The sequence below is a fragment of the Apodemus sylvaticus genome, chromosome 5 (assembly GCF_947179515.1).
Source record: "Apodemus sylvaticus chromosome 5, mApoSyl1.1, whole genome shotgun sequence".
In the NCBI taxonomy this organism is placed as follows: domain Eukaryota; kingdom Metazoa; phylum Chordata; class Mammalia; order Rodentia; family Muridae; genus Apodemus; species Apodemus sylvaticus.
In genome coordinates, this window is record NC_067476.1 from 102254246 (window position 1) to 102282209 (window position 27964).

At 43.4% G+C, this 27964-nt stretch overlaps 2 protein-coding genes across 2 annotated transcripts in view; one reads left to right on the forward strand and one right to left on the reverse strand.

Annotated features, from left to right (window-relative positions):
• Window positions 1-3496: 3496 nt before the first annotated feature.
• Window positions 3497-14048, reverse strand: Ndufaf1 (NADH:ubiquinone oxidoreductase complex assembly factor 1). The gene is made up of 5 exons (XM_052183281.1): window positions 13878-14048; window positions 9644-10295; window positions 6990-7175; window positions 5104-5178; window positions 3497-4327 (listed from the first exon to the last, which is right to left on the reverse strand). The coding sequence occupies exons 2-5, from the start codon at window positions 10217-10219 to the stop codon at window positions 4178-4180; spliced, it is 987 nt and encodes a 328-aa protein (XP_052039241.1). The 5' UTR covers window positions 10220-10295; window positions 13878-14048; the 3' UTR covers window positions 3497-4177.
• A 13487-nt stretch (window positions 14049-27535) lies between these two features.
• Window positions 27536-27964, forward strand: part of Rtf1 (RTF1 homolog, Paf1/RNA polymerase II complex component) — a 62113-nt gene continuing 61684 nt past the window's right edge. Inside the window, exon 1 of the mRNA XM_052183285.1 lies at window positions 27536-27752. Coding sequence (XP_052039245.1) covers window positions 27543-27752 — 210 coding nt within the window. The 5' untranslated portion in view covers window positions 27536-27542. The remainder of the gene's footprint in view (window positions 27753-27964) is intronic.

A 27964-nucleotide genomic window follows, 5' to 3' on the forward strand; every position in this document is an offset into this window, starting at 1 on the left:
TTAAACTATAGTGATGATTTCTACACTGAAAAACTATAAAATATTGCTGAAACTAATGATCTAGTTAAAAATTTTATGTCTAATAATAACAGGAGATTAAAATGAAAACATTCAAAATTGATCTCTAAACTGAGTACTTTTTTTTGATACAGTTTTTCTGTGTAGCCCTTACTGTCCTGGAACTCTGTAAACCAGCCTGGCCTCAAACTCACAGAACTCACGCTGGGACTAAAGCCATGCCCCACCACTGCCCAGCTGGAATACAATTTTTTTTTTTTAAAGATTCATTTATTGTTATATGTGAGTACACTGTAGCTGTCTTCAGACACACCAGAAGAGGGCATCAGATCTCATTACAAATGGTTGTGAGTCACCATGTGGTTGCTGAGATTTGAACTCAGGACCTTTGGAAGAGCAGTCAGTGCTCTTAACTGCTGAGCCATCTCTCCAGCTCCTGGAATACAATTTTTATCGATCCATTTTTTCTTTTTGTTCTTTTTTTGTGTGCTGAAATAAAATTCATATAGAAATACAAATAATCAAAATCTTAAATACAAAGGTAGAATACTTCTCAGCTTACTACAAGATACAGCAATCTAAGTTGTAGTTTTGTTACAAAGATAAATGGTCCATAAATGTCTATGGCTATCCAGCTCTAATGAAGGTTCCAAGACTATTTTAATTTTCTTTCTTTTAAGCTTTATGTATTTTGCATGAGTGCTCTATCTACATGTACCCTGGAGTTGAACTCAGGACCTCTAGAGGAACAGTCAGTGCTCTTAACCACTGAGCCATCAATCTTTCTCATAAGACAGAGCTTCTCTATGTAGCCCTGGCTGTCCTGGGTCTGTCCTGCCTCTGGAAGAGCAGGATGGCCTTAAACTTAGAGATCCAGCTGCTTCTGCCCCCTGAGTGCTGGGATTAAAGCTATGTGCTGCTGCCACCACCAGCTGAGAAGAATCTTTATATTGTTAGGGTCTGAAGTCAAAACAACCCAAGCAGGTACAAGAGTCTAGCAAAGCAAGATATTTATTTGAATTAGGCACAAAAACTGATTAGTCAGGGACAGCAGGACAGATGTACGAGCTAACTGCATCTTCTAATGTTCCCTTTAATATTTAGATGAGAAAAATGTATTATACTCAGTATAATACTCAGTATAACAGGGGTCTTTGAGCTTCAAAATGATTAATATCTGTGCCAAGTTATCCCATCAGCCAGGATTTAGGGATAGGGGACTGACTTCCTTAGGAGTACCACATGTCTGTGGTACACTTACACTGTTCCTGTTGGTTGGGTTATTCGACTAGCCTAACATTCATGTCCCAACTTGCCAACCAGGATGTCAGTTACCCACAAAAATGTCTCTCTCAAGCAGAATGTCAGTTACCCCAGAAGGTTTTGAGAACTTAAACTTTATTTGACCCCTATTCAAAATAGAAGTTTTATTCAAAATGGGTTCAGGTTGGTCCCTTCTTACAATATAAACATTTATATAAAAATATAAGAATGGCCAGGCAGTAGTGGCGCACGCCTGTAATCCCAGCACCTGGGAAGTAGAGGCAGGCGGATTTCTGAGGTTGAGGCCAGCCTGGTCTACAGAGTGAGTTCCAGGACAGCCAGGGCTATGCAGAGAAACCATGTCTCGAAAAACCAAAATATGAGTGATCTTGGGTGAATGGATGACTTTTTTGATATGACATCAAAGAAGCTAAATGTAAATTTAAATTTACAACTAGTGGGTTAAGGTATTTGCTGCTAAAACTACTGATGACTCTCATATCTGTCCTCTCATTTCCACATGTACCCCTAAACAAAAGTGTAATGAAATTTCATTTTTGTTTCTTTAGACAGTGGACTGCTATATAACATGGCTGGACTTGGGCTCACTATTGAAGATAAGGCAGGCCTAAAAAAAATTTTTTTTTAAGAATTTAAGATGGATGTGTTGTCACAGGCCTATAATTCTAGCACTCGGGAGGCTCCAAAAAGATCACAAGTTCAAAGCCAGCCAGGAAAATGGTAGGAAGTCAAGGACAAAAGTATTCTATAGCAATTACAGCACTTGAGAGCACACTGGGGAGAGTCAGAGGCAAGAGCTCATCTTGAATTTGTTAAACTTTTGTCTCCCTCCCACAAGCATCTGGGACTGCAGCCCTACCTCCAGGCCTGGTTTAAGACCCCCACCCTACCTTTATTGAAGTAATGTTTAAGCCTGGTAGTGGTTACACATGCCTTTATTCCCAGCATTCAGAAGGCAGAGGCAGGTGTATCTGAGTTTGAGGCCAGCCTGGTCTACAGAGTGAACTGCAGGACAGCCAGGGCAATACAGACAAACCCTGTCTCTGAAAAAGAAAACAAAGTTAATTTTTTTAATTATGTGTATTTATGTGTGTATACATGTGTGAATACAGGTGCCCATGGAATCCATAAGAGGACAATTGAATTGACATGTAAATAAAAGACTGGGCTTTGGTCTATAAGAAAGGAGCTATCTCGATGAGCTCTCTGGAGAGCTTCCTGAGCAGAACACAAGGCTGTCAGCTTGAACCCCAGGACTGACTTTGAGTTGTTACTTTTGCCACTCCCAAGCACCCCTTGCTGAGTGAGGTTGGTCTCCAAGCCAAGGCTGGTCTTGGCACAGGGTGCTCACAATAGTCTGTAACTCCACGTCCTGGCAATCCAACACCCTCTTGTTGCTTTCATGGGCAACTGCTTACACACAGTGCAGAAAATACAGGCAGGCAAACACCAATACACATAAAAAATAAGCTGTCACCTTTTTTCATTTAATATATATGGATGTATGTCTATGCATCACATGTGACACTAGTATCATTGGAGGCCAAAAGAAAGGCTTCAGAACCCCTGGAAATGAACACAGGCTCTGGGCTGCCATATGGGTGCTGGGAACAGAACCTGTGTACTCTCACAGCAGTCAGCACTCCTACCTGCTGAGCTATCTCTCGCTCCCTCTGTGACATTTTTAAATGAATGGGGCTCTCTAGCAACCACAGTCTCTCTCTCCTATCAGCAACAGTTATGTAAGCCCCTGAGAGTCAGAGCTACTAATCTCATGTCTTTGGAAGGCAAGCAATTTCCCAATGACTTTTAATCTTCACATTGTTTAGCAGACTCCTTTCCTCAAAGGTCAATTAGAAAACAAAAAGACAGCGCGATACAAGACCAACCAGAGTTGTACCAGAGCCTTATCTGAAAACTGTCTCTTTACACAGGACAATCTCCTATAGGAATTTTCCCAGCAAATGTGTTCCTTACATTGTGCCTGTATTACCTAAAGTCCCGGTTTCATGCTGGGTCCCAAAAACCTGCTCTCTAGCAATAGCATTTAATGTTAAGGAAAGAATAATAACACATTACCACATTAAACAAATGCTCATTTGGGGACAGGCGCAGAGCTCCTGTCTGCCTCACATACAGGAGGCTCGGCATTCAATTTTGGTTTCCAGCACAGCAGAAAAAGGCTAAGGGGAGGTGGTAGACAGAAAGGCTTTATTTTTATTTTCAATGCACTTCCTTCTATGTTAGCTTTACATAAGCACTCAAAAGAACTTACAGATGATGCCACTGAGAGGCCATGCTGTACTTACTGTGTTATGGGAAATACTAAACAATGGTGCAGCACATTCCCGCCCTGCTGCCAGCAACTGATGGGGCACACGCTAGGCGATCTCGCTCAAGCACCCTCCAACATCAGCCAACCCTCCGACCTCACGGGCCCCCAGTTCCTCTACTACCATGCAATGCCCCACACAATCCAGTGTCAGACACCTCAACACCTAATTACCCAGTAGAATCAAGACTCAGAAAACTTAATAGTTAACTAATTAAATTTATGTATCAATAAAATCACAATTTACAAGTTGCCAATAGATAATTTCAGAGCCAATTGATAATGATAAAGCTTTCACCCAATTATTCTAACCTTTTGATAACCCCACTTCCGCCTCCATTCTCCTCCTCTCTCCTCCAGAGACCTGTTTGTCTCTCCCAAGCTCTGCCTTCCTTTTCCCTGTCCAAGCACAGGCCTCCCCTGCACTAGTGTAATTGGACAGGGAGAACCCTGCAGCATGACCGCCTTGGGTAAGTACTGCAGTGGGGTGGCTGGGTAGACAGGCTCCATCTGCTTTGTGCTCACTGCTCTAAGTCCAGTTCTCTATTTGAAGAGTCTTGGGTTAAGAGCTGGAGAATTCTCATAAGCAAATTCTTCTGTATGGGCTGGATCAGTAAACACGCCAATGAAATCTATTTCCAGGAAGAATGGTCCATCCACCTTATCAGACAGAGTGAGTCCTATAGAAGAGATCTAAATACAAAGTAAGAGAGATGGATTAGAGTCTCCTGTGCTGATGCAGAAATGCTCTTCCTGAGCCCCCAGGAGCCTTCCCACAGCCAGCACTCAGCATGGCACACTTCTCATTGCCACACTAAACTATAAGAAGTACAAATACAAGACTGCATTTCATTTCCTTTCTTCTAGACAGGGCCCTGAACTTTTGGTATATAGCCACAGCTGGTCTTCAACTCCTGATCCTCCTCCTTCACCACTTCACCCCTCAAGTGCTGGGATTTACAGGAGCGTCCCAGCAAAATTGGGTGGCTGTTTCTCCCCACCCCCTTCAAGTAGTCCACCTAAGACGGTAATACTGCATGGCCTCTCAGTGGAGGCTCCTGGAAGTTCTGAGCTCTTTTTTTTTTTTTTTTTTTGATTTGGTTTTTTCAAGACAGGGTTACTCTGTGTAGCCCTGGCTGTCCTGGAACTCACTCTGTAGACCAGGTTGGCCTCGAACTCAGAAATCGGCCTGCCTCTGCCTCCCAGAGTGCTGGGATTACAGGCGTGTGCCACCACCGCCTGGCTAAGTTCTGAGCTCTTACATAAAGCTAAAATAAAATGAAGCATACTAAAAACAAAATCACACTAACCTCCCCCAGGACAGAGGTCCAAGTCGGCTTCTGTCCTCATAGAGGACCCTGGGAAGGAATTTTAATCTGTAATCTGCTATCCTTACAAAACAGACTGAGCTGGACCTCACAACAACTATAGTTCACTAAGGAAGGCCTCATTCTGGGTGGAAACATTACCTTGTCCAATACAAGTGGGCCCTGGACATCTCGTATCCTTCCTTGATTTGAAAAGAAAAATTTGGAGAAAGGAATCTGGAAAAAAGAGAGCAGTTATTTCAGAGCTGGAACATAAACACGAGGCATTTTTTTTTTTGGAACCACAATGATAATATAATTTAATTTCCACATCTAAATATTTTATGTATGCTAAGAGCTTATCATCCCAGCTACCCAGGAGACTAAGGCAGAAGTACTGCCTACATTCACTGGTTCAAGACTAGCATGAGTAATATAACAAGACCACATCTCAATAAGCAGGTAAGTTAGTAAATAGAAAAATCATGTAAATCATGTATGAGAAATGGCTAGCTTTTTGGATTAAAGCTACAATTTTCTCAGGTGTTTTGTTTTTACAGTGTTGTAAATTTGGAAGCACTTTACCACTTTTCCTTAGGCCAAAGACAGGTAATACGTGTGTGTGACACACACACACACACACACACACACACACACACAGAGCAGGCCTAAGTTAAAGGAAGATGACAGTTCAAGGCCAGCACAGGCAACTTAGTGATACCTTACCTCAAAATAAATTAAGCTCTGGGCTGGGCTGTGAAGTGTCTCATAGCAAGTGAGGGCTTCAGCCTGGCAGCAACCCTTGTGTGAGTGACAGTGGGACGATGCCAGCTACTTATACCACAGGAAAAAGCCAAATCTGAAGACTGATTTTCTCTCTGAGACGGGAATATAGCTCAGTGGTAGAGCACCTGCCAAACACTCACACACCCTCTCCTCACTCACACACCCCTCTCCTCACTCACACACCCCTCTCCTCACACACCCCTCTCCTCACACACTCCTCTCCTCACTCACACACCCTCCTCACTCACACACCCCTCCTAACTCACACACCCCTCTCCTCACTCACACACCCCTCTCCTCACTCACACACCCTCTCCTCATTCATACACCCTCCTCACTCACACACCCCCCCTAACTCACACACCCCTCTCCTCACTCACACACCCCTCTCCTAACTCACACACCCCTCTCCTAACTTACACACCCCTCACTCACACCCCTCTCCTCACTCACACCCCTCTCCTCACTCACACCCCTCTCCTCACTCACACACCCCTCACCTCACTCACACACCCTCTCCTCACTCACACATAAATGTATCATCATATACTGTGCTGGCTAGTTTTATGCCAACTTGACTGAACTTACAGTCATTAGAGAGGAGAGACAGCAATTGAGAGACCGCCTCCCCAAGGTCAGGCTGCAGGCAAGCCTGTGAGGTGTGCTCTTAGTGGTTGATGGGGAGGCCCAGCACTGTGGGTGGGGCCACCCCTGGGCTTGTGGTCCTGGGGTCTATAGGAAAGCAGGCAGAGCAAGTCATGAGACACAGCCAGTAAGCAGTGCTCTCCATGGCCTCGGCATCAGCTCCTGCCTCCATTTCCTGCCCTGCTTGAGTTCCTATACTCACTGTGAGTGGAAATAGACCTTTTCCTCCCAACTTGCTTTTGGTCATGGCACTTCAGCACAGCAACAGTAACACAAACTAGGACACATATATACATAAATTATGATTTTTAAATTAGGCTCTCTCTCTATAGTCCTGACTGTCTTAGAACTTGCTAGTAGGCTAGGCCGGCCTCAAACTCAGAGGTGCCTGCCTTTTCCTCCTGAGTGCTGGGATTAAAGGCATGTTACCATGCCTGGCTCATTTTTATTAATGAAAAAAAAGTCATTTGTCTTTTAAATCTTCCCCCAAGATCCTCTTACTTCTATTCATTCTGCCTCTATTTTATGTAAGAATTATTAGTATGAAAAAGAAAACTACAATGTAACATAATTTCAATAGATCCCATTTTCCTAACAGTAAAGAATTGAAATTTTACCTTGACATCCTGCCAGTAGGGGCCCCCACGGGTGAACATGAAGTAACTGTACATCTGATTTTTTCTCTGGATAAACTCCGTGTCTTGCTTGATATTCACCATCCAAGGCCGTCCATCCCCACGGACTCGGAGATACAGAGTATTGAACTGAGACCAATCATAAGACAGCTTCCTCTCAAAAGCACCCTGGGGTTCAGCAAAGCAAGCTGTTTAGTTCATTCTGCACTGTGAGAAAACTTGAGCCATCACCACTTCAGCGGGGTTGTTTAATGTTGGGGGAGGAACACATGTGGATGATTTCTTGTTTGTTTTTTTTTTTTTGGATTTGGTTTTTTGGAGACAGGGTTTCTCTGTGTAGCCCTGGCTGTCCTAGAACTCACTCTGTAGACCACGCTGGCCTCGAACTCAGAAATCCGCCTGCCTCTGCCTCCCAGAGTGCTGGGATTACAGGCGTGTGCCACCACCGCCCGGCTGCCAGAGGACTTTTGTTAGTCAGTCTCTCCTTTTTCCATGTGGGTTCCAGAGACTGAACTAGCGTCTTCCTGGTGTAGCAGCAAGCGCCTTACACACTGAGCCATCCTGCCGACCTGATGTGGCATTCTATGTATATTTTGTAAAATAAACCTGTCCATCCTTATTCTAGTACAGACATACTGACATATGTTTCTAGGGTAATGTTCAAGGTGTGGTTAACCTTGAGCGGTGTTTCTGTGTGACAGCCATTCATCTGCATTTACTGCAGGGAAATAAATGGACTTTTCCTCCCTGGTTAAGGAACAGTGGCTTCTGAGTAGTCTATTGTATGACAAGTGTCTTGCCCCATCAAAAATCAAGCTCAAGTTTTGTAAATCATGAGGTTGAAAAGATGGGTCAGTGCTTCTTGCAAAAGCATCCAGACCCAAGTCAGACCCTCAGCACCCACATACAAACCTCGGTGTGGCTGCACAGACCGTAACTCTAGCCAGAAACCTGAAGAATTAAAACAAAAGAAACTATGTATTTAAACACTGTGTTCTCAGCACACATCTTTAATCCAAAGATTTCAGAGGCAGAGGAAGGTGGATCTCTGTGAGTTCTAGACCAGACTAGAAATCAAGTTCCCAGGTAGCCACAGCTACACAAAGAAACTCTATCTAAAAAAAACAAAAACAAAACAAAAAAATCAAACCAAACCAAACCAAAGAATGAACAAATGAAAGAAAGGAAGAAAAAAGGGAAGAAAAAAAGAAAAAATGAGTAAAACAATGTTGTTTTCTGTTATTTCATAATATGGAATACTGGCTGGATACAGACCCTTGAACAAGCAAGCATTTAAGCTCTCCTATGTCTCTAGCCTTCCTTTTGCTTTATAGTTTTCTGAGGGTGCTGGGCCTGAATGTACTCAGTAGCCTAGGCAGGCCTTGGTTTGGCAAAACTGCTTTCCCACGCCGCTAGGATTACTGGCCTGTATTGCCAGGCCCAGGATAAGTACTGCACTCTAATATGATTTCTGACAGGGTCTTGGGTTAAGAATTGTGAAACTGAGGCTGAATATGGTTTATGATACCTGCACAGAATGTTGAAGGCCTTGGATTTGATCCCCAATGCAGAATAAATATGAAGCACGGTGATGAATACTTTAGAAGTCCATCTGCTAAGGTGGCGGGCAATGGAGGAGCACTTAAGCCCAGGAGTTCAAGACTACTTTGGGGAACACAACTACAAAAATTCCAAACCTGCAAAATACATTCCTAGGGTTGGAGAGTAGATGGCAATTGCTCACTGTCAGAGAGGGGAGTTACAGACGAGATCAAAGACTAGAGTGAACCACATGGTACTGGAGTCGGGAACACTAGTGTGTACCCACAGTTAGCGTAACAGACACAGAGAAATAACACATGTGCATACACAGCCATTAGACAGACATATGCAACTGTTTGTTACTCACAGGTAAGAGTGCTACACCCAGATTCTCACCTATGTCCTGGAGACCCAAGCTCAGGTCCCCATGCTTACATGGCTGAGACTTTACTGATCATCTGTGCAGCCCCCAGCGAAATGTCAAATATGAATGTAAGTGCCAGAGATGGTGGCACATCCCTGAATTCCAGCATTTAGATCGAGGCAGGAGTATCAGGAGTTCAAGGTCATTCTCAGCTACAGTTAGCTCAAGGCCAGCCTAAGCTACATGAAAGATCCTAACTTAAAACCAAAACCAAAGGCCACAGGGTGACCCTACCTTAGTCCAAGCTACAGATTCCAATCTCCCCAGATACCTTTCAAAGTCTATCTTCTCAGGATTCTCAAATGCACAGGATTCTCAAATGCACCATTCTTCTCAAACATAAAACAATGCCCCAAAAACAAGAAACCAACGCCCCCTTTTACACTAAGGCCAAGGAGTTACTTATGTCTATATAAGGCACGATGCCTGGTTTTGTTTTGTTTTGTATTTAGTTTTTTTGAGACAGGATTTCTCTGTATAGCCCTGGCTGTCCTGGAACTCACTCTGTAGACCAGGCTGGCCTGCCTCTGCCTCCCAAGTGCTGGGATTACAGGCATGCGCCACTACCTGATGCCTGTATATAGCAAGAAAGATGTGTTCACTTACAGAAGAGAAAGTGTCTGCTATAGCTCATGCTACAACCAAAGACACTAGAAAACAGGCTCCCTACCCTTGGAATCCTGGAGATCATCGCGCAGTAGCCACTTTGGTTGCTGTTCCCGTCCTGAGGCGCCTCGGAGCTCAGAGTCCCGTAAAGCAGGGCACTGCGGTTGTTCTTGCTCATTTTCAAGAAGACTTCACTTCGACCTCCAATTGTCTTATCAGAAGTCACTATCCACTTATCCAAATCTTCTTTTTCACGAAACTGCCAGACCACCCTGGCCTGTTCCATTATGACCTCTTCCAGTGGGCGGCCATCTGGACCTCTCAAATGAGCCACAATTTCATCCTTCAAACGTCTAAAATGTTCCATTGCTTCATCTCTAATTGCTTTATCAAAACTAACTTCAGGCGTGCTGTCAGGAGAAGGTACATCCAAAGCAACTTCTTTGCGGTCATGTCCTTGTAAGCCCTCTTCAGTCTTTCCCTGCTGGGAGACTCTATCAGCAGAAGCCACTTTTTTCTGAAGACTACTGGAAGAATAGTCTACAAAGTGATTACCCACAAATGGAGGTAATGCAGCCCTGGGTCTCAGGAAACTTCTATGAATATAAGTACCAGTCAGCACTCTGTGAATGGAAGCCATTGTAAGAACAGCGTATTAAAATGTAAAACTTTGCCTGGGCTAAGAAAACAAGCTTCAGCGACCAGCCCAATCCCACCTGTAACAAAAGAAACACCGGTTACCAGCTGAGCAATAACAAATGGATTACAAGGTGAAACTCAACAGAGACCGTGTATTAGGACATTCATAGGGTTTTTCCAATTTACTCAACAGTGGTTTTTTGTTTTTTTGTTTGTTTGTTTGTTTTTGTATTTTCGAGACAGGGTTTCTCTGTGTAGCCCTGGCTGTCCTGTGTTATTTATTAGAAGTAGAGTACTGCCGGGGCAGTGGTGGTGCCCAGCACTTGGGAGGCAGAGGCAGGCAGATTTCTGAGTTCGAAGCCAGCCTGGTCTACAGAGTGAGTTCCAGGACAGCCAGGGCTGCACAGAGAAACCCTGTATCCAAAAAAAAACCAAAAAAAGAAAAAAAAAAAAGAAAGAAAAAGAAAAAAGAAAAGAAAAAGTAGAGTACTAATTGCAAAAAAGAAAAGTACCAATATAGCTAAGACTGATGACACATGCCTGTAACTCTAGCACTTGGAAGACAAAGACAAAGGCAGGGGCTGGAGAGATGACTCAGCAGTTAAGAGCACTGACTGCTCCTGAGTTCAAATCCCGGCAACCACATGGTGGCTCATAACCATTCATAATGAGATCTGATGCCCTCTTCTGGTGTGTCTGAAGACAATTACAGTGTACTCACATATACTACTACTACTAATAACAACAACAACAACAACAACAACAAACAACAATAATAATAAAGAGCTAAGAGTAAATTTAAAAAAAAGAAGTAAAATACTCATCAGTCTAGAGTCTTTCTCCCGTCCTAATCCCAGAGATCAGTCCAAAAAGTATATAAAGACAAAGATCTATGTCCTTTGAGCCTGTCACCCTGTGACAGTACTTGCCAAGTATGTGGGTGCTGAGCTGTGATGCTGTGACGTTTAGGTGGAGACCAGAGGACAGCTCTCTCCTTTTACTGATCTCCAGCGCCACAGAACCATTCTAAACCAAAGCCTCCATTATTAGCCAACACATGGCAAGAACAAGCCCATGCAACAAACAAGAATCTCCCATTTGAAAGGGGTAGACCCAGGATCAGTCCCCAGCCCGCACAGGGCAGCTTGCACCTATCTGTAACTGCCATTCCAGAGCTTCTGACATGCTTACAGACATACATGCAAGCAAAACATTAATGAACATTTAAAAAAAAAAAAGGGTAAAAGGCATGAAGCTGGTAAAATGTCTTATCAGGTGAAGTGCTGCCACTCAAACCTGACAACCTAAGTCGGACCCTGGAAACTACATGAAGGTGGAAGGACAACCCATACATAATAATAATAATAATGATGATGATATAGTATAATAATAATAATATAGTAGTAGTAATATTAATAATAAATTTTAAGCCCTCAAAAATCTAGCCCATTTGTTAGTTGCTTGAATTAATATCAAAGCGGTATCCACAGCCAAATACGATAGAATGTGCCTGTCATATAGCATTTGTAAAGCTTGGGCAGAAGTATCCTAAGGTGATGGTTAGCATGAGCTACATGATGAGTTTCAGTCCAGCTTGGGCTACACAATAGGCTGTATGTCAGCCTAAACTAGAGTGAACCCCCATTCTACCTTGCCAACCCAAAAGAAGCACCCAGGTCACTACAACAAAGGACCTGTCATGCTTCTGACAAGCCCCTCCTTTCTCATCCATACATCACAGAGGTCGTCCCCCCTGTCCCCTCCCCCATCTCTCCTCATCATTGTTGCTCTTGTCATAGGGACACATTTTGGCACTCCCCACTCAGCCTCTAGAAAGGCACGGAGTACAAATCTGATTCTTCTTTTAACCAATTAAAATCCTTCAAGTACCTAGAGGGATAGCTCCGTGGATATGCTGAGCATACATGAAGCCTGGATTTAATCCCCAGAACCAAACAGTTAATAGATGATAGACAAGTTCCTTCAGAGGCTCCTTGTTACATTCCCAAAAAAATCTACTTCCTCCAATAGACCAGGTCTCCTTGGCTATCACTCCAACGTCACCTCTAGTCACGTCGCAAATCCACTGTGTGTTCCCACCAGACCAAATACTTGTGATCCAACCAACACCTTCATGCCTTAGTTAACTGCTGCCCTTAGCCCAAGAGTGTTCTCTGCTGATTCTACCTGAATAACATATCCCTTGCAATTTAGCTTAGCCACAGTACCCCATGGGAAGGAAATGGTCTTTGACTATTCAATTCCACCAAGAACAGTGTCCCTATGAATTATTCCCAGTAAGTCCTGGGCTTAGAATTTTCTGGCTACAGTTTGGTGACCAGTTCATTTGTCGGTGTCCCCCATCCCAGACTGGAAGTATGCTAATGGATAACTATTCAATGTTGTACCTCCTGGTTCCAGTATGATGCCCAGCATTCTGGAAACTTAATATGTGTTGAATAAACAGCTCCACAATTCTGTATCCCTGTCACACGTGTGAGGGTTTAGACTCTTGTGACTTTTACCACACCTATATAATTCCCTCTAACAAGGGGCTTCTTAAACTTTATAGTCCCTTTAGATCATCTGGCAATTTTGATAAAATGGGCTTCTAATAAAATAGATGCAGGCCTTAAATTTAATCCTCCTTCCTCAACCTCGTAAGTGTTAGGATTACAGACATTTGTTACCACGCCTGGCCAAATAGATGCTGTACTTCTTTTTCTTTTAGGTAAGAATCTCATGTGACCCAGGCTGGTCTTGAAATTCTAATCCTTCCGTCTCTACCTCCCGGGTGAAAGTTGGGCAGCTCATGGAGAACACCTTTTTTTTTTTTTTTTTTTTAAATTATTTATTTATTATGTAAGTACACCATAGCTGACTTCAGACACCCCAGAAGAAGGCATCAGATTTCATTACGGATGGTTGTGAGCCACCATGTGGTTGCTGGGATTTGAATTCAGGACCTTTGGAAGAGCAGTCAGTGCTCTTAACCGCTGAGCCATCTCTCCAGCCCCGAGAACACCTTTTAAATATCAAAGACCTGGTAAGATTTGGGAGCACTCTACAAAACTAGCACTTTGGAAGTAGAGACACAAGGATCAGGAGTTTAAGGTTATTTTCTGATACATTGAAAGTTCAAGGGTCAGGTGATTATGTGACCCTTTTCCGAAGAAAAAAGAAAAAATATAAAAAGACAAAATTTTTTGAGAGAAGAGGGATCAAAGTAGTAAGCAGGCAAAATGGTGGGATTGTAACAGCATTCAACCCGGACTGTAAGAAACAGCATTCAACCCTGTTCTCCAAACAGTCAGATGTCTTATTATTTTTCTAACAATACTACAACTTCGCGTTCTGTTTAATACTTTCTTGCAAGAAACACAGTCAAGCTCAGTACCCGGGTGACATCGGTCCGAAGCTAACGGTGAGGTTTTAATAGGGTATCCACCCCGATCTTAGTAGTAAGACTACTTATGTACATAAACGACTGTTAAATCTAGGGCTTACCATATGTCAGAAACTATTCTGCGTGTGTTTTTATTGGCTTCTCACAATAATCCTGATCCTGAGAAGGGTACTAGTATTATTCCAATTACAAAGACTAAAAGGAGATCCCACAATTAAATTATCCGAGATCGCACACAAGAGAGAAAACTCACTCTAATGACCAGGCGTTCCCCTCTCGGCTGGCGCGGAGTTGATCACGTCCCCAGTCTCCGGAAGCTAGGCGCTCCCGAAGAGTGGCAGTCCCTCAACCCTCATCTGTCAGGACTCTTGCCGGCCTCCCAGACCTTTCTCTAACCCCACAAACGGCTTCCGCTCAGTCCGGCTATTTTTCCCGCCCGGTTCTCTACGCTTCCGGTGGCGGTCCTTATACTTTTCCCGTCCGGCACCAAACTAGGTGTATGGAAAACAAGAGTTTCAGGTCGTACTAGTGTACCAGAAAGTATCCTAAAGCATAGGAGGATATGAAGCTTTTGGTCCGCAGAGTTCCCCAGTGGGTTCACCTTCTGAAATTTCCTGTCATTTGTGAGCGAGCTTTTCGCTTTGCTTCTTATACCCCGCCCTCGTATGTAAATACCAATCCTCTTATCTTTCAAACAGAATCTCCGCACTACTAACACCTCTTCACTTCTAGATGCCTGGCCACGTGTGCCTGTTCTCTCTTCAGCCCCTTGAGAACTGTCTGCTGTGTGACTTCAGAAAGCCCTTCCGATGGATCTGCCTTTGGAGAGCCACTCTACACCTAGATAGCAACCAATCCTAGCTTTCCTCAATTGTGCCTCGTGTATTCCACACAACAGAGCTGTTGCATACCTTTTGCACACTTCGATCTAAGCGTTTCCAACTTGGGGCTCACGACCTGTGTCCCAAGTCAGCCCCAGTCACCCATCTTCAATAAGCTAATTAAAAGAGCCAAATCAAAATTGAAAAGCAAGCCCACACCTTTATTTCAGCTTTGGGGAAGCAGAAGTATTTGGATCGCTGAGAGTTTGAGGCCATAACTTCCTGGTAGCTACCTAAGTATAGGTATTTAGGTATGAAGCTGTTTGTGTGTGTGCCACAGCCCCTCTAATCACGTTCAACTTTCATCTCATGGAAAGGCTGAGGGCTGTCACTCTTCCAATAAACAGTCTCAGCCATTTGAGCCTGTCTCTCTGCCTAATTTTTCCTATAAGAACTGTCAAAATCTGTTTCCCAGAGACAGGTTGGGCGTTCATTTGTTTTTTCCTTCTTCCTACTTAAGATTCCTTGGGAAGCTCCCATTTCTTTGAGGTTTATTGTTTAAATAATTTGATAGATTAAGAGACACAAAATGTCTCTTTAGAGTATCTTTATTTTTTCTAGGCTGGTTCCTATGCAAATGTAAGTGCAACATGTGTATTTGGTATCCTCAGGGACATGAAGGTATCAGAACCAATGAACTTAAAATTGTAGGCACCATGTGAGTGCTAAGAACTAAACCCTGGAAGTGTTCTTAACCACAGACCCATCTCACTAAGCCTCACCAGCTGCTTTATACCTCTACTTAGTGAAGCAGAAAATCAACTTGGGACTTTGTTTTGGGTCCTTGAGAAAATGGGATCTTTGGTAAGTCTCTCTCCTTCGTATACAGGAGGATTTGCCTTCCTGAGTACCTTTGGACTATTTTGAGCAATTTGGGGTTCTTTTCAGTCATTTGATGAAGTTTCTGTTCATGATCGGTTTTATCTTTTGGACTTCTTTTGTTGACCAACGTTAGGGTATTATTGTTAAATAGAGAAACTGTGACCATTGCAGTGGAGGAGAGCGGACTCAATGGTTTGGAGAACCTAACCTTAACTCAGTGAGGTAATACAGCAATAGGGAGACACAACTCTACTATGCTTTCAGTGGGGGCTTCAGGGAGACACGGTTAAGTAGCCTATGTGTTGGGCTTGCTTTCCCTGCTATGACCTGTGTAAAAGGAGCCTGCCGACTCTCGGACATAACACATCTTATTGAGGATGTGTGACCAGACCTGGCTCAGACCTGGCACAAGTTGTGGCCCAGAAATTTGATAACAACAAAAAATAAATAAAAACCCTAATAACATTGTATTTTAATTTTTAGCATTGATCACTTGGGGAAATCATAGCGTGTGTTCAAAGCTAAGCTTGAACTCAGGTTATAAGGATTGATGGCAAAGTACCTTCCCCCACCCCCAGCAGTCCTAAGGGAACTGAGTAGGAGGTGTGCTTATCCGCATTGAGACCCCAGTCTCAGAAGTTTCTCCATTTTCTTGCCTGCTTTGCTTCAGGAGACTTAGCTGACCACTGAAGACTTTATAGATTGCATGTTAAAGTTAGCTAGAAATACTCTTTTTTAAGAGTATTTTGGGAGTATTTAATCCCAAATCCCAAGGAAAGTTCCTAACTGGAGTAGCACTTGCTAGAAATATTGACCACAACAAAATCCAGACACAAGTCACTTGAATCAACAAAGAAACATTGATCGTTTATGTCTTTCTTAGATCCACAGGTCTGCAACCCTCACCAATATATATGAATGAGATAAGATCTATATAGCCTATGCTCAAGAAAAGGCTGCTTTTGGAATTCTAGACAACTATGCACATGTTTAGGGGGACTCAAGACAGGATAGAGAGATGGGAAATTACGAAGACATGGCAAGGTGAAGGAGGGCTTCACCTGAGTCTGGCTGAGGAGTTTTCACATAATTAACATAATTAACAAGGTTGATTAAGCCCTCCCTCCTTCCCTAACAATTGTCTAGGAATCTCAGTAGAGACCCCATTTACAATAAAAATTAAAAAATAAAATATTATTAAAGTGTCCCAGGTCTTGTGTGACTCCAGCTTTCCTGTTTTACCTCATTAAATTACGACCCCATCCGAGGCACCTCCACAGCCACCCTTTAACATCACCTACCAAACAGAAAAAAGAAAGCAGGCTCTTCATAGCAATCCTTTGGTTGAGAACTTGAAAGCCATTAAAATACTACATATGTCCAATGCTAAGACATTTACTTAAGTCTCTCCTATGAGAAACTGGTACCCAAGCAGGGATATATCTTTTGTTTTATTTTAAGACTTATTTATTATGTATACAGTATCCTGACTGCATGTATGCCTGCAGGCCAGAAGAGGGCACCAGATCTCATTATAGTTGGTTGTGAGCCACCATGTGTTTGCTGGGAATTGAACTCAGGACCTCAGGAAGAGCACCCAGTGCTTTTAACCTTTGAGCCATCTGCCTCTCCAACCCATATCTTTTATTTTAACACGGTCTTACTATAAAGTCCTGTCTGGCCTTGAACTCACAGAGATCTACTTGTCTTTACCCCTTGAATGAACTTGGATATTCTTATTCTTTTACAGTATTTTATTCTCTCTCTCTCTCTCTCTCTCTCTCTCTCTCCCTCTCTCTCTCTCTTGATTTTTTCGAGACAGGGTTTCTCTGTATAGCTCTGGCTGTCTTGGAACTCACTCTGTAGACCAGGCTGGCCTCAAACTCAGAAATCTGCCTGCCTCTGCCTCCCAAGTGCTGGGATTACAGGCGTGTGCCACCACTGCCCGGCTTTTATTTCTCTTAACCCACAGATTAAAATCTATTTTAAGTCAGGCAGTTTATCCTGATTTATCCTGATTTGAGGGTCCCTAAAAGATTAAGAGAATTCCTCAGTTTGTTGCAGTGTGATTGTGTGGAGTTGTGTCTCTGTTCCTGTTACCACTAATATAACTCGCAAGCTCTCCTTTGGAAAAATCATATAAAAATTCAAGAAACAGGAACCTAAACACATGCTGAAGAGATGGCTTAGAGGTTATGAGCACGGGCTGCTCTTCCCGAGGTCCTGAGTTCAATTCTCAGCAACCACATGGTGGCTCACAGTCATGTTTAATGAGATCCAATGATGTCTTCTGGTTTGTCGGGTGACAGTGACAGTACACAAAATAAATAAATATTTAAAAAAAAACCCTACAAGCCCTTGGCTGGGTAGTGGCAGTGCATGCCTTTCATTCCAGCACCCAGGAGGCAGAGGAAGAGATCTCTGTGTTTGAGGCCAGCTTCATCTGCAAAGTGAGTTCCAGGGCTATGGGGAGAAACCCTGTCTCAAAACAAGGCAGCAATGATAGTTGACTCTTTGAGACTGGGGGGTGTAGCTCAGCTGAGAGGCTTGTCTAGCATTTCTGAAGCCCTGGGTTGGCTTTCCTAGTTCTCACCACGGTGCTCTCTTGTCACCTGACACTTGGAAGATGAAGATGGAAGATGACTCTGGGTTCAAGGCCATTGTGAACCACACAAAGAGTTCCAAGCCCTGTGTCATAAAATAAAAACAAAAACCAATAAATGTTGTAGAAACTGGGCTTGGTGGCATAGGCCCCAAATCCCAACTACTGGGAAAACAAAATAACAACAACAACAATGTGTTTGAGATTAGAATTAATGTTTAAGTTGTGATTCATTTGGTGAATATTTGCTTAGAGTTTATGAGATCATGCATTCTATCTTCACCACTGTGTAAAAGCAGCCTTGTGGTACACAGCAGCAGGAAAGTCAATATTTCAGCTATGTGGTGAGTATGAAGCCACTCTGGGTTACATTCTCTTTCTCTTAGAAAAAAAAAAGTTGCTTGGGAATGGCTATTGGGAAGCCTAAAGCAGAAGCACTACAAGTTGGCGGTCTGTCTGACTCAGAGTGAGATAAAGTTCAGTTGAGTAACCCTAGAGGAACTTCTCTCAAATTAACAATTAAAGCGTGCTGGGAATATAACTCAGCAGTATTGCAATTGACTAGCATGTGCAAGGCCCAGCTTCAATCCCCAGAAACATAAAATAAATTATATAATATACATACAAACATGGGCTTTATGGTTTGTCAGAAGGAGAGTAATTATTATGGGATTTTAACAAATATCAGGACACTGCTGGGCGTGGTTGGAAGATGCCTATAATTAAATAATTCTAGAAGCTCTGGAGGCAGGAAAATCTAAAAGCAAGGTTCCAGTGGCATTATTAGAAGGTGTGGCCTCATTGGAGTAGGTGTGTCACTTTGGGTGTGGGCTTTAAGACTCTTATCCTAGCTGCCTAGAAGTCAGTATTCTGCCAGCAGCCTTCAGATGAAGATGTAGAACTCTCAGCTCCTCCTGCACAATACCTGCCTGGATGCTACCATGTTCCCACCTTTATGATAATGGACTGAACCTCTGAACCTGTAAGCCAGTCCCAATTAAATGTTGTTCTTTTTTATTATTATTTTAAAGCTTTATTATAGAAAAGTAGGGGGAAAGAGAAGAGATAGAAAAGAAAACATAGAAAGAAGAGATAGAGAGGTGAGAGCCGGCCAGGGCCACAAGAATGGGGAGAGACGAAATGTTGTTCTTATAAAAGTTGCCTTGGTCATGGTGTCTGTTCACAGCAGTAAAACTCTAGCTAAGACAGAAGTTGGTACCAGAAGTGGTGGTATTGCTGTGATAGGCCTGGCCCTGCTTTTGTTTGGAAGAATGTGGATTTCAAGACTTTGGATTTGGAAAGTAGTAGAATGCTTTAAATGGGAATTAATGGGCTATCCTAGTAGGAATATGGAAGACTGTGTTACTGAGAGTGATTTAAGTTGTGCAGACCTGGTCCAGGAGGTTTCAGTGGAGAATTTCATATGTGGCCTAGAGACTGTTTTTGTGGTATTTTGGTGAAGAATGTGGCTACTTTTTGCCCTTGTCTGAAGAGTCTGCCTGAGGCTAAGGTGAAGAGACTCAGATTAATTGCAATGACAAAGGAAGTCTTAGAAACTTCCATCATAGACTTTGTTCTCTGGTTAAGTCTCATGAAGAGCATTTGAACAAGCATAAGCCGAGAAAGGAAAAATAGAAAATATATTGTTTGAATATTAAAGGGGCACCAGGGAGTGAAGTGGATCTGAATCCTGTGTTCAAAGATATTAAACTGAATTAAGGGAGTGGTGATCTTGGCGCAAGATCCCACCCAGTTAAATTCAGGTCCAGGAATGGTAGTAAGCCTTCAATCCCAGGAGAGAAAAGCAAGCAGATCTATGAGTCCAAAGCCAGCTTGGTACAGCGCACGTTCTAGGTGAAGAAAACCTTAAGTCCAGGTATGGTGGTACATGCCTTTAATTCCAGGAGGCAGAACCATGAAGTTCAAGATCAATCTACTGAGCAAGTTCCAGGGTAGCCAAGCTAGGCAGTGAAGGAGTTAGAAAACAGAAAGCTGGTGATGATGCAATAGAACAAGGTGGCCATGTTCCAGCCCCAGCAAGCAGCAGAACTTTGGTAGCTTTGGCCATGACTCTCTGGCTTTACAGTCAAGAGGAGGAGACTACTGGGATAATTGGTGCTGGTTAGCTGGAGTTAAGAAATTAGTGGTGATTAAGAAAAGACCAGCATCACTGAGGTGAAATCTGGGAAGTGTTTTCTGAAAGCATAAAGTAGCTGTGTCCCAGAGATAGCCAATGTTATATCTTGTGCTGTAGCTATACTTAGTAAAGTGTAAGAGTCAACCAGGTGATACTGATTTTGAAAACATGAAGGGGTCGTGAAGAGCAGCTGAGGCTTGGCACTGTGAGAGGCCATGGAAGGCTATTGGTGAAGGTACAGCCTCAGTTGCAGTTGATGGTCCAGGACTGAAGGGGTCATGTAAAGGAGTTGAGGCTTGGCACCATGAAGAGAGCCTATGAGAGGCTATTGGAGAAACATACCTTCAGCAGAAGATCCAGAACATTGGAGATGCCAGTATCATGGGATGATACTAAGAACTGCAGAGGCAGTGGAGTGGGTCAACCTGAGCTTAAAGTGCAACAGGGGGCAGAACAGGAGTGATGCCAGCCCTTTGGAGGAGCCCAAAAAAAACATGTGTGGATCCTGGACATTGAAACAAGAAGCTGTGACACTGAAGGTGCTTGGAGACCCAAAGGTGTTTGAGATCCCAGAGTCATGGCCTATTTGCTGAGGAAAGCTGCTAACAGGGAGTCGAACCAGACCAGCTGAAAGAAGTTTGTTGCATTCACCAAAGATGAAAAAGGAGTCGGGGGCTGGAGAGATGGCTCAGTGGTTAAAAGCACTGACTGCTCTTCCAGAGGTCCTGAGTTCAATCCCAGCAACCACATGGTGGCTCACAACTATCTGTAATGGGGATCTGATGCCTTCTTCTGGTATATATGAAGACAGCGACAGTGTACTCACATACATGAAATAAATAAATCTTTTTTAAAAAAAGAAAAAGAATAAAAGAAAGTGGGGCAGTTGTGGTGCACGCTTGTAATCCCCGTACTTGACAGGCAGAGGCAGGCAGATTTCTGAGATTGAGGCCATCCTCATCTACAGAGTGAGTTCTTTTTTTTTTTTTATTCGATATATTTTTTAATTTACATTTCAAATGATTTCCCCTTTTCTGGCCTCTCACTCCCCGAAAGTCACATAAGCCCCCTTCCCTTCCCCTGTTCTCCCACCCACCCCTTCCCACTTCCCTGTTCTGGTTTTGCCTTATACTGCTACACTGAGTCTTTCCAGAACCAGGGGCCACTCCTCCGTTCTTCTTGTACCTCATTTGATGTGTGGATTATGTTTTGGGTATTCCAGTTTTCCAGGCTAATATCCACTTATTAGTGAGTACATACCATGATTGATCTTTTGAGACTGGGTTACCTCACTTAGTATGATGTTTACAGAGTGAGTTCTAGGACAGCCAGGGCCATACAGAGAAACCCTATCTCGGGGAAAACAAACAAACAAACAAACATGGAGATACAGAATTTGGAGTTTGCCCAGCTGGTTTCCTGTCTTGCTTTGGAGATTACAGTATGAATCTCAGAAGAAAGAGACTTTGAACTTTGGACTTTTAACATTGTTGAGACTGCTAAAGACTATGGAGACTTTTGAAGTTGGACTAAATGTATTTTGCATTATACTATGTTTAGGTTTGTCCCTCATAGACTTATATGTTTAAACAAGCCAGGGAGTGGAATGTGAGGATTTGTATATTCTCAGCCCAGAGGGTGGCACTATTAGGAGGTGTGCCCCTGTTGGAGTAGGTGTGGCCTTGTTGGAGTAGGTGTGCCACTGTGCATGTAGGCTTTAAGATCCTTATCCTAGCTGCCTGGAAGCCAGTATTCTCCTTGCAGCCTTCAGATGGAGATGTAGAATTCTCAGCTCCTCTTGTACCATGTCTGCTGGGATGATGCCATGTTCTACCCTTTATGACAATGAACTGTATCTCTGAACCTGTAAACTATCCCCAATTAAATGTTTGTTTGTTTGTTTGTTTTTGAGACAGGGTTTCTCTGTATAGCCTTGGCTGTTCTGGAACTCACTCTGTAGACCAGGCTGGCATTGAACTCAGAAATCTGCCTGCCTCTGCCTACCAAGTGCTGGGATTAAAGGTGTGCACCACCACTGCATGGTTAAATGTTGTTCTACATAGTTGCCTTGGTCGTGGTGTCTGTTCACAGCAGTAAAACCCTAACCAAGACACTGGGCTAGAGAGAAAACTTCAGTACACCTGAACAATTAAAGACTCTGTGGTGATTTGAATAGGTTTGGCCCAATAGGTTCATATGTTTTGATGCTTGGACATATGAAATAGCACTATTAGGAGGTGTGGCCTTGGAGGAAGTGTGTCACTGTGTAGGAGGGCTTTGAGGTCTCCTAATCTCAAGCTCTGCTTGAGTGTGGAATTGGAGCCTCTCCTGGATGTCTGTGAAAGACAAGTCCCCTCCTATCCATCTTTAGACTAAAATGTAGAACTCTCAGTTGCTCCAGCACTGTGTCTGCCTGCACTGCACGATGCCGTGCTTCCTGCCATGATGATGATGGACTGTACCTCTGAAACTGTAAGGCAGTCCCAATTAAAAGTTTTGATTTATAAGAGTTGCTTTGGTTATGGTGCCAATAAGACCTTAACTAAGATAGACCCTGTCTCAAAATAAAGATTTTTTTGTTTTTGTTTTGTTGTCTATCACAATGGCTCACTGGCTCTAGTTGTCATACAGCTTGTTAGGTATATAAATCAGCCTGGTCTGAACTCACAGTGATCCTCCCACCTCTAGGATTACCTTCACAGCGAAAAATCAAATGACAGCTTAGTGGTACAGTTCTCACTTAACTTGCACGAGATCCTAGGTTCAAATTCTGGGACCACACACAAAAAAAGAAAACAATCTCAGGACACAGACACATTTTCCTTCTGTCTCTCAATGTCTCCTTCTCTCTGTATTCGAGTGCTATTTTTAAATTTTTATTTTGTTTGTTTGTTTAAATGGAGACAGTCTTTCTCTATATAGCCCTATATAGTGAATCTTGGAACTTACTATATAGACCAGGATGCTGCAGAATTCAGAGATCTGCCTCCCAAGTGCTTTTCTTAAAAGACAATTGCCTCTCCGGGTTGAATCCCTAGCCTCAGAGCAGGGGACAGGAGGCTGGCTTCTCTGACCTCTGCTTTCATGCTCTGGTCCATAACTTATGAATGATAGATTTCCATCTTAGACCACAAGGATGAAAACAAACACTGACAAAACAGCAAGAAGTGGAAGGGGTTTGGGGATTGAAGAACTTGTTGGATCAGAACAGGTGCACCAGTCTGGGAGCCCAGTATGGCAGCCATATTTGTAAGCCCAGACTAGAAGAGGAATAACAGCATGAATTTCAGGACAACTTGGGCTCCACAATGAGATCCTGCCTCACATAGGAGATGAGAAAAGAGAATCTCAGCTGCCCTCTATTGTGCAGGTCATGACTTTCTCATGAAAACCCTTTTCTCCAACTCATGACTCAACTACACTGGGACTGACATCTGCAAAATGATCCTAATCCTAAATAGCATATCCCCAATTTGTGCCACAACTTGATTAACCTTAAGTCAGTATTTAAAAAAATTGTTTTTGGTTTCATTTGTTTGTTTTTGTACATGATAGGCAAGAACACTAGTGCTGAACTACATACTCAGTCCATTTTACACATTTGTACTGAATTACTCTGCAGTGCGTGCACACACACAGGTGTGTGCAGGCTACAGCGATAAATGTCAGGAGTCTTCTATCACACTCCACCTTATTTTATCACAGTAACTATTGTAAAATTGGCTTGACAAAGAACCCCTTGGATTTACCTGCCTTTGCTCCCTAGCACTGGGGTTAGACATTAGCCTGAGCCCACATTTATTCCTGAGTTCTGTTAGGGAATATGCTACTGAGATATAAGACTTATCAGCCTCTCGAGGATCCTGCTGTTTGCAGATTTGCTACTACACTAGTTTTTATAAAGCATGGGGAAGACAGCAAGATGGCTCAGTGAGTAAAGGCAGCTGCTACCAAGCCTCATTTCTGGGACCCCTGCGGTAGAAGGAGAGAAGTCACTCCTGCATGTTGTCTTCTGGCCCAAGCTATAAGGAAATGGAATGGAATGAGGTATGCTAGTCTAGTGTTCCTTCTAGGTACTCTGGAAAGGAATCACGGTGTGAGGTTTCTTCCTTATATTGCTTATTTATATTGACTCCCCACACACATTTCTCTGAGTTTTTAATCCTTTCTTATCTCATCTGTTTTAGTAACTTTGGCCTTAAAAATTGTAATTGTTATAGTTTTCCATGCCAAACCCTTTTAACAAAACAAAATTTACCATCTCATTTATTTTGAATTTAAAAAATGCAATGGTAAAAACAGGGCAGGGGTATACCTCAGCTGGTAAAGTACTTTGCCTAGCAAAGCCCTTACCAGGATTGGTGACAAGCCTATAATCCAAGCTCAAGTAGAAGAGACAGGAGAACTAGAAGTTTAAGGTCATCCCCAGCTACTTGGTCAGTTAAAGGACATCCTGGAATACATGAGAACTTGTCTCAAAAGACAAAACATAAAGAAATACAAACATATTTGTTAGGAATCTGTAGTTTTTGTCTTTTTTATTTAGTTTTTTAGTTTTAAAACTTAATATTTGTGTTTCATTTTTTAGCATCTCAAACAAGCAACATATTGTAAAATTTTTCTATTTTGTAATCCAAATACTCAGAAGTTGAAGGCTTAAGGATCAAACACAGCCATTTAGGCCATACTGAGTCACACAAATCCCTGTCTCAAAATATTTCTGAGAGAGAGAGAGAGAGAGAGAGAGAGAGAGAGAGAGAGAGAGAGAGACTGTTTGATCTCTTACAGCACACCACACACACACACACACACACACACACACACACCACTCCTTTTCACCTCTGGAATAGTCTTGAATAAAAACGATTTCTCACTTTGTTTCTCGTACTCGGTAAGACCAGGCTTCCTTAAACTCATTGAGATGTCTACCTGCTCCCTTAGTTCTGGGACTATAGTGCTAAGCCACCATGCCTGGCTTTTTAATTTAAAATGTTTTCAATTTATTAGTGTATGTGTGTGTGTGTGTACATATGTGCCAGAGCTCCTAAGTGGAGTTAAGAAGACAACTTTGGGAGTCAGTTCTCTTCTTCCACTTTGGATGGCATCTAGGAATCAAATTGATATTGTCAGACTTTCATGGCAAACACTTTCAATGAGTCATCCTGCTGGTCCTTATTTGGTTTCTAGAAGGTTGTTTGTTCTTTAAGATAGGGTTTCATCTAGCCAAGGATTGTATTGAAGTTACTATATAGCTGAGGCTGAGCTGGAATTACTGATCTTTCTGCTTCCACTTCCTAAGCGATGGAAGTCTGCATCACTTTGCCTGGCTACCCCCAAAGTGGAACAATTATAAGTGACATGTACTAAGTGTTGGCTTTTTCAGAAACTCTGAGCACCCTTTTATGTAGTGACTCATTTAAAGTTTCTAAGAACTCAAAGATTGAGAGGCAGGGGAGCAGGCTCATTTATCCTCATTTGCTGATTGGAAACTTTTTTTTGTTTTTTGTTTTTTTTTTGTTTGTGTTTTTTTTTGTTTTTGTTTTTGTTTTTTGAGACAGGGTTTCTCTGTATAGCCCTGGCTGTCCTGGAACTTACTCTGTAGACCAGACTGGCCTCGAACTCAGAAATCCACCTGCCTCTGCTTCTCAAGTGCTGGGACTAAAGGCGTGAGCCACCACTGCCTGGCTGATTGGAGACTTTCAACAAGCATTTTGGAAAGCATTCAAGAAGAGATTAAGAGAGAACAGTTATTTCCTCAATGTAAGCATTGATTGATTTTTATAAGGAATAACTTGTCCATGAATCCTTTAAGGACCCTCTGTAGGTGGCTTAAAATTCAACAGATTTCACTTAAAGTCAATCTTTAAAATTCATTGACTATATTATAGCTTTCTTTTCAATAATCCTGTGATAAACAATACATTCAAAGAGCACCAGACTTAAGGGTGTCTAAAAATTCAGGAGTTTCTGTGGTCCTTTTGGATAATCATGGCCATGGGCTTGGTGTGAGGAATATGCTGGGGAACAGATGTCTAGGGTTTTACTATTGGGTAAAACTCTTCTAGAGTGAAATGGTATTTGGGTCTTATTAGTTTGTTTCCATCAATGTAATCCTTAATGTCTTTTCAAGTAGCTAACAGTAGAAAGTGTTTTCTAAGGATGTTATTGTATTAGACACACACACACACACACACACACACACACACTGAATGCTTAGGTTTTGCTATGTAGCTTAAGCTACCATTAATATGTTATTCTTCTGTCTCAGACTGATGAGTGCTGGGGCTGTTACTATTTTGCCGCATGAACATTTGTTATTGTTGCTTTTAATAATGAAGATTGAACCTGAGGCCTTATGCCTATAAACACTACTACTGAGCTACATGCAATACTTTATTTCTTCTTCTTCCTCCTCCTTGGGAGGGATGTGTAGTGTAGTTGAGTTGAGAAGATAAACTTAGAGAGTCAAAGTGGGATAGTGAGCAAGAAAAGAATAACTCATCGACTTAGCTGAGAAAGATTTGAATGCTAAAGTTGTCTATCAGAATGAATGAACTATGGGGTTCTAAGACTCTAGAAGAGCCTCAAATTGTTACTGTTTATACTCCTTAGTAATATAAGCCCTGCTGCCCATAAATAATATATAAAAATACATTTCCAGTGTAGATCTTTTTGTCAGATGACTTCAAATTCAACCGACATAAAACATTCCCTACAGTCCTCTTCTCCTCCAAACTTCTCATATTTTCTTTTCTTGATAAAGCTTGCACTCATCTTCATAAATCAGAATCTGCAACCTCCGCCTCCTCCGCACCCCAACTTATCTCAAATCCTAGGTATTCTACCTAGCAAATAATTCAGAACCCATCTATTTCTCTATTCTCATTCTCTTCCAGTGTTGAAGACATTGTCGTCCCTTACCAAATACACAGGACACTCAAGCGAGTTTGAAACTCCTTAGCATAGCTCATTAAGTTACTGCTTTCCTCCCGGGCCACTTCTCTGCTCATCCCACACCCCGACACCTGCAATGAATTTGAGTTCTCCGAAACTAATTATCGCTGGGATAGTCTTCCCTAGTTTTGGGTCGCAGCTCAGCTGTCACTAATAACACCTCATGCAGGCGGACTCTGGTTCCTCCACCCAAGCTTTCAGCAATTTCCAGGGGCTGTGGTCTACGCGGGTGGTCCCTGAGGTTGCTTTCCAGTGCTGGAGATGCACGAGCTTCTTCAGAGTGGACCCTGGTCCAGCGGCTCAAATTCGCTTCAAGTAGGGAACCCCTGAGCAGCCTACAACTCTAACACCGCCGAAGCTTCCGGACCGCAAGAAGAGACCTGGGAGCTTTGGTCGAGAACCCTTGGGCGCGTGGCCCCGCCCCTCGCGCTGCGTCGGAGGTGGGGCGGGGCGGGGCGCCAGGCGCCGGGCGAACGGCGTGCGCCAGGCGGGGGGCGGAGCTAGGGGCGGAGCGGAGCGCGCATGCGCGGTCGCCTTTGTGTGGGTCGAGCGGCGGCGGTGGCGGCGGCGCTGGTGGCGGCAGTGGCGGTCCCACTGGCAGGCGGGCAAGAGGGGAGTCCGGGCGGCGTCCGGCGTGGGAGCCGGGGGACCACCATGGTAAAGAAGCGGAAAGGCCGTGTCGTGATCGATTCGGATACGGAAGACAGCGGCAGCGACGAGAACCTGGATCAGGTGAGGGCAGGCCGCGGAGGCGCGGGCCGGCAGAGCGGGAGGGCTGAGTTCTGGCCACGGGAGCTGGGAGTCGCCCGGCTCGAGCGCCCGGCCCGCTTGGTGTCCGGCCCGCTGCTGTAGTCCCTTCCTGTCTCCCCGGTTAATCTTAGGCCCTTGGCGCCCGGGCCAGGCCTGGAGACGGAGCCCCGAGGACTTGGCGCCTTGGGCCAGGA

What these genes read in the sequence shown, in the direction of transcription:
- Ndufaf1 (XM_052183281.1), bottom strand. Translation starts at nt 10,219, where the DNA reads ATGGCTTCCATTCACAGAGTGCTGACTGGTACTTATATTCATAGAAGT. An exon ending in TGATCTCCAGGATTCCAAGG is followed by an intron (nt 7,176 to 9,643) that starts GTAGGGAGCCTG and finishes GCTGAACCCCAG; the next exon opens with GGTGCTTTTGAGAGGAAGCT. An exon ending in CCTACTGGCAGGATGTCAAG is followed by an intron (nt 5,179 to 6,989) that starts GTAAAATTTCAA and finishes TCTTTTTTCCAG; the next exon opens with ATTCCTTTCTCCAAATTTTT.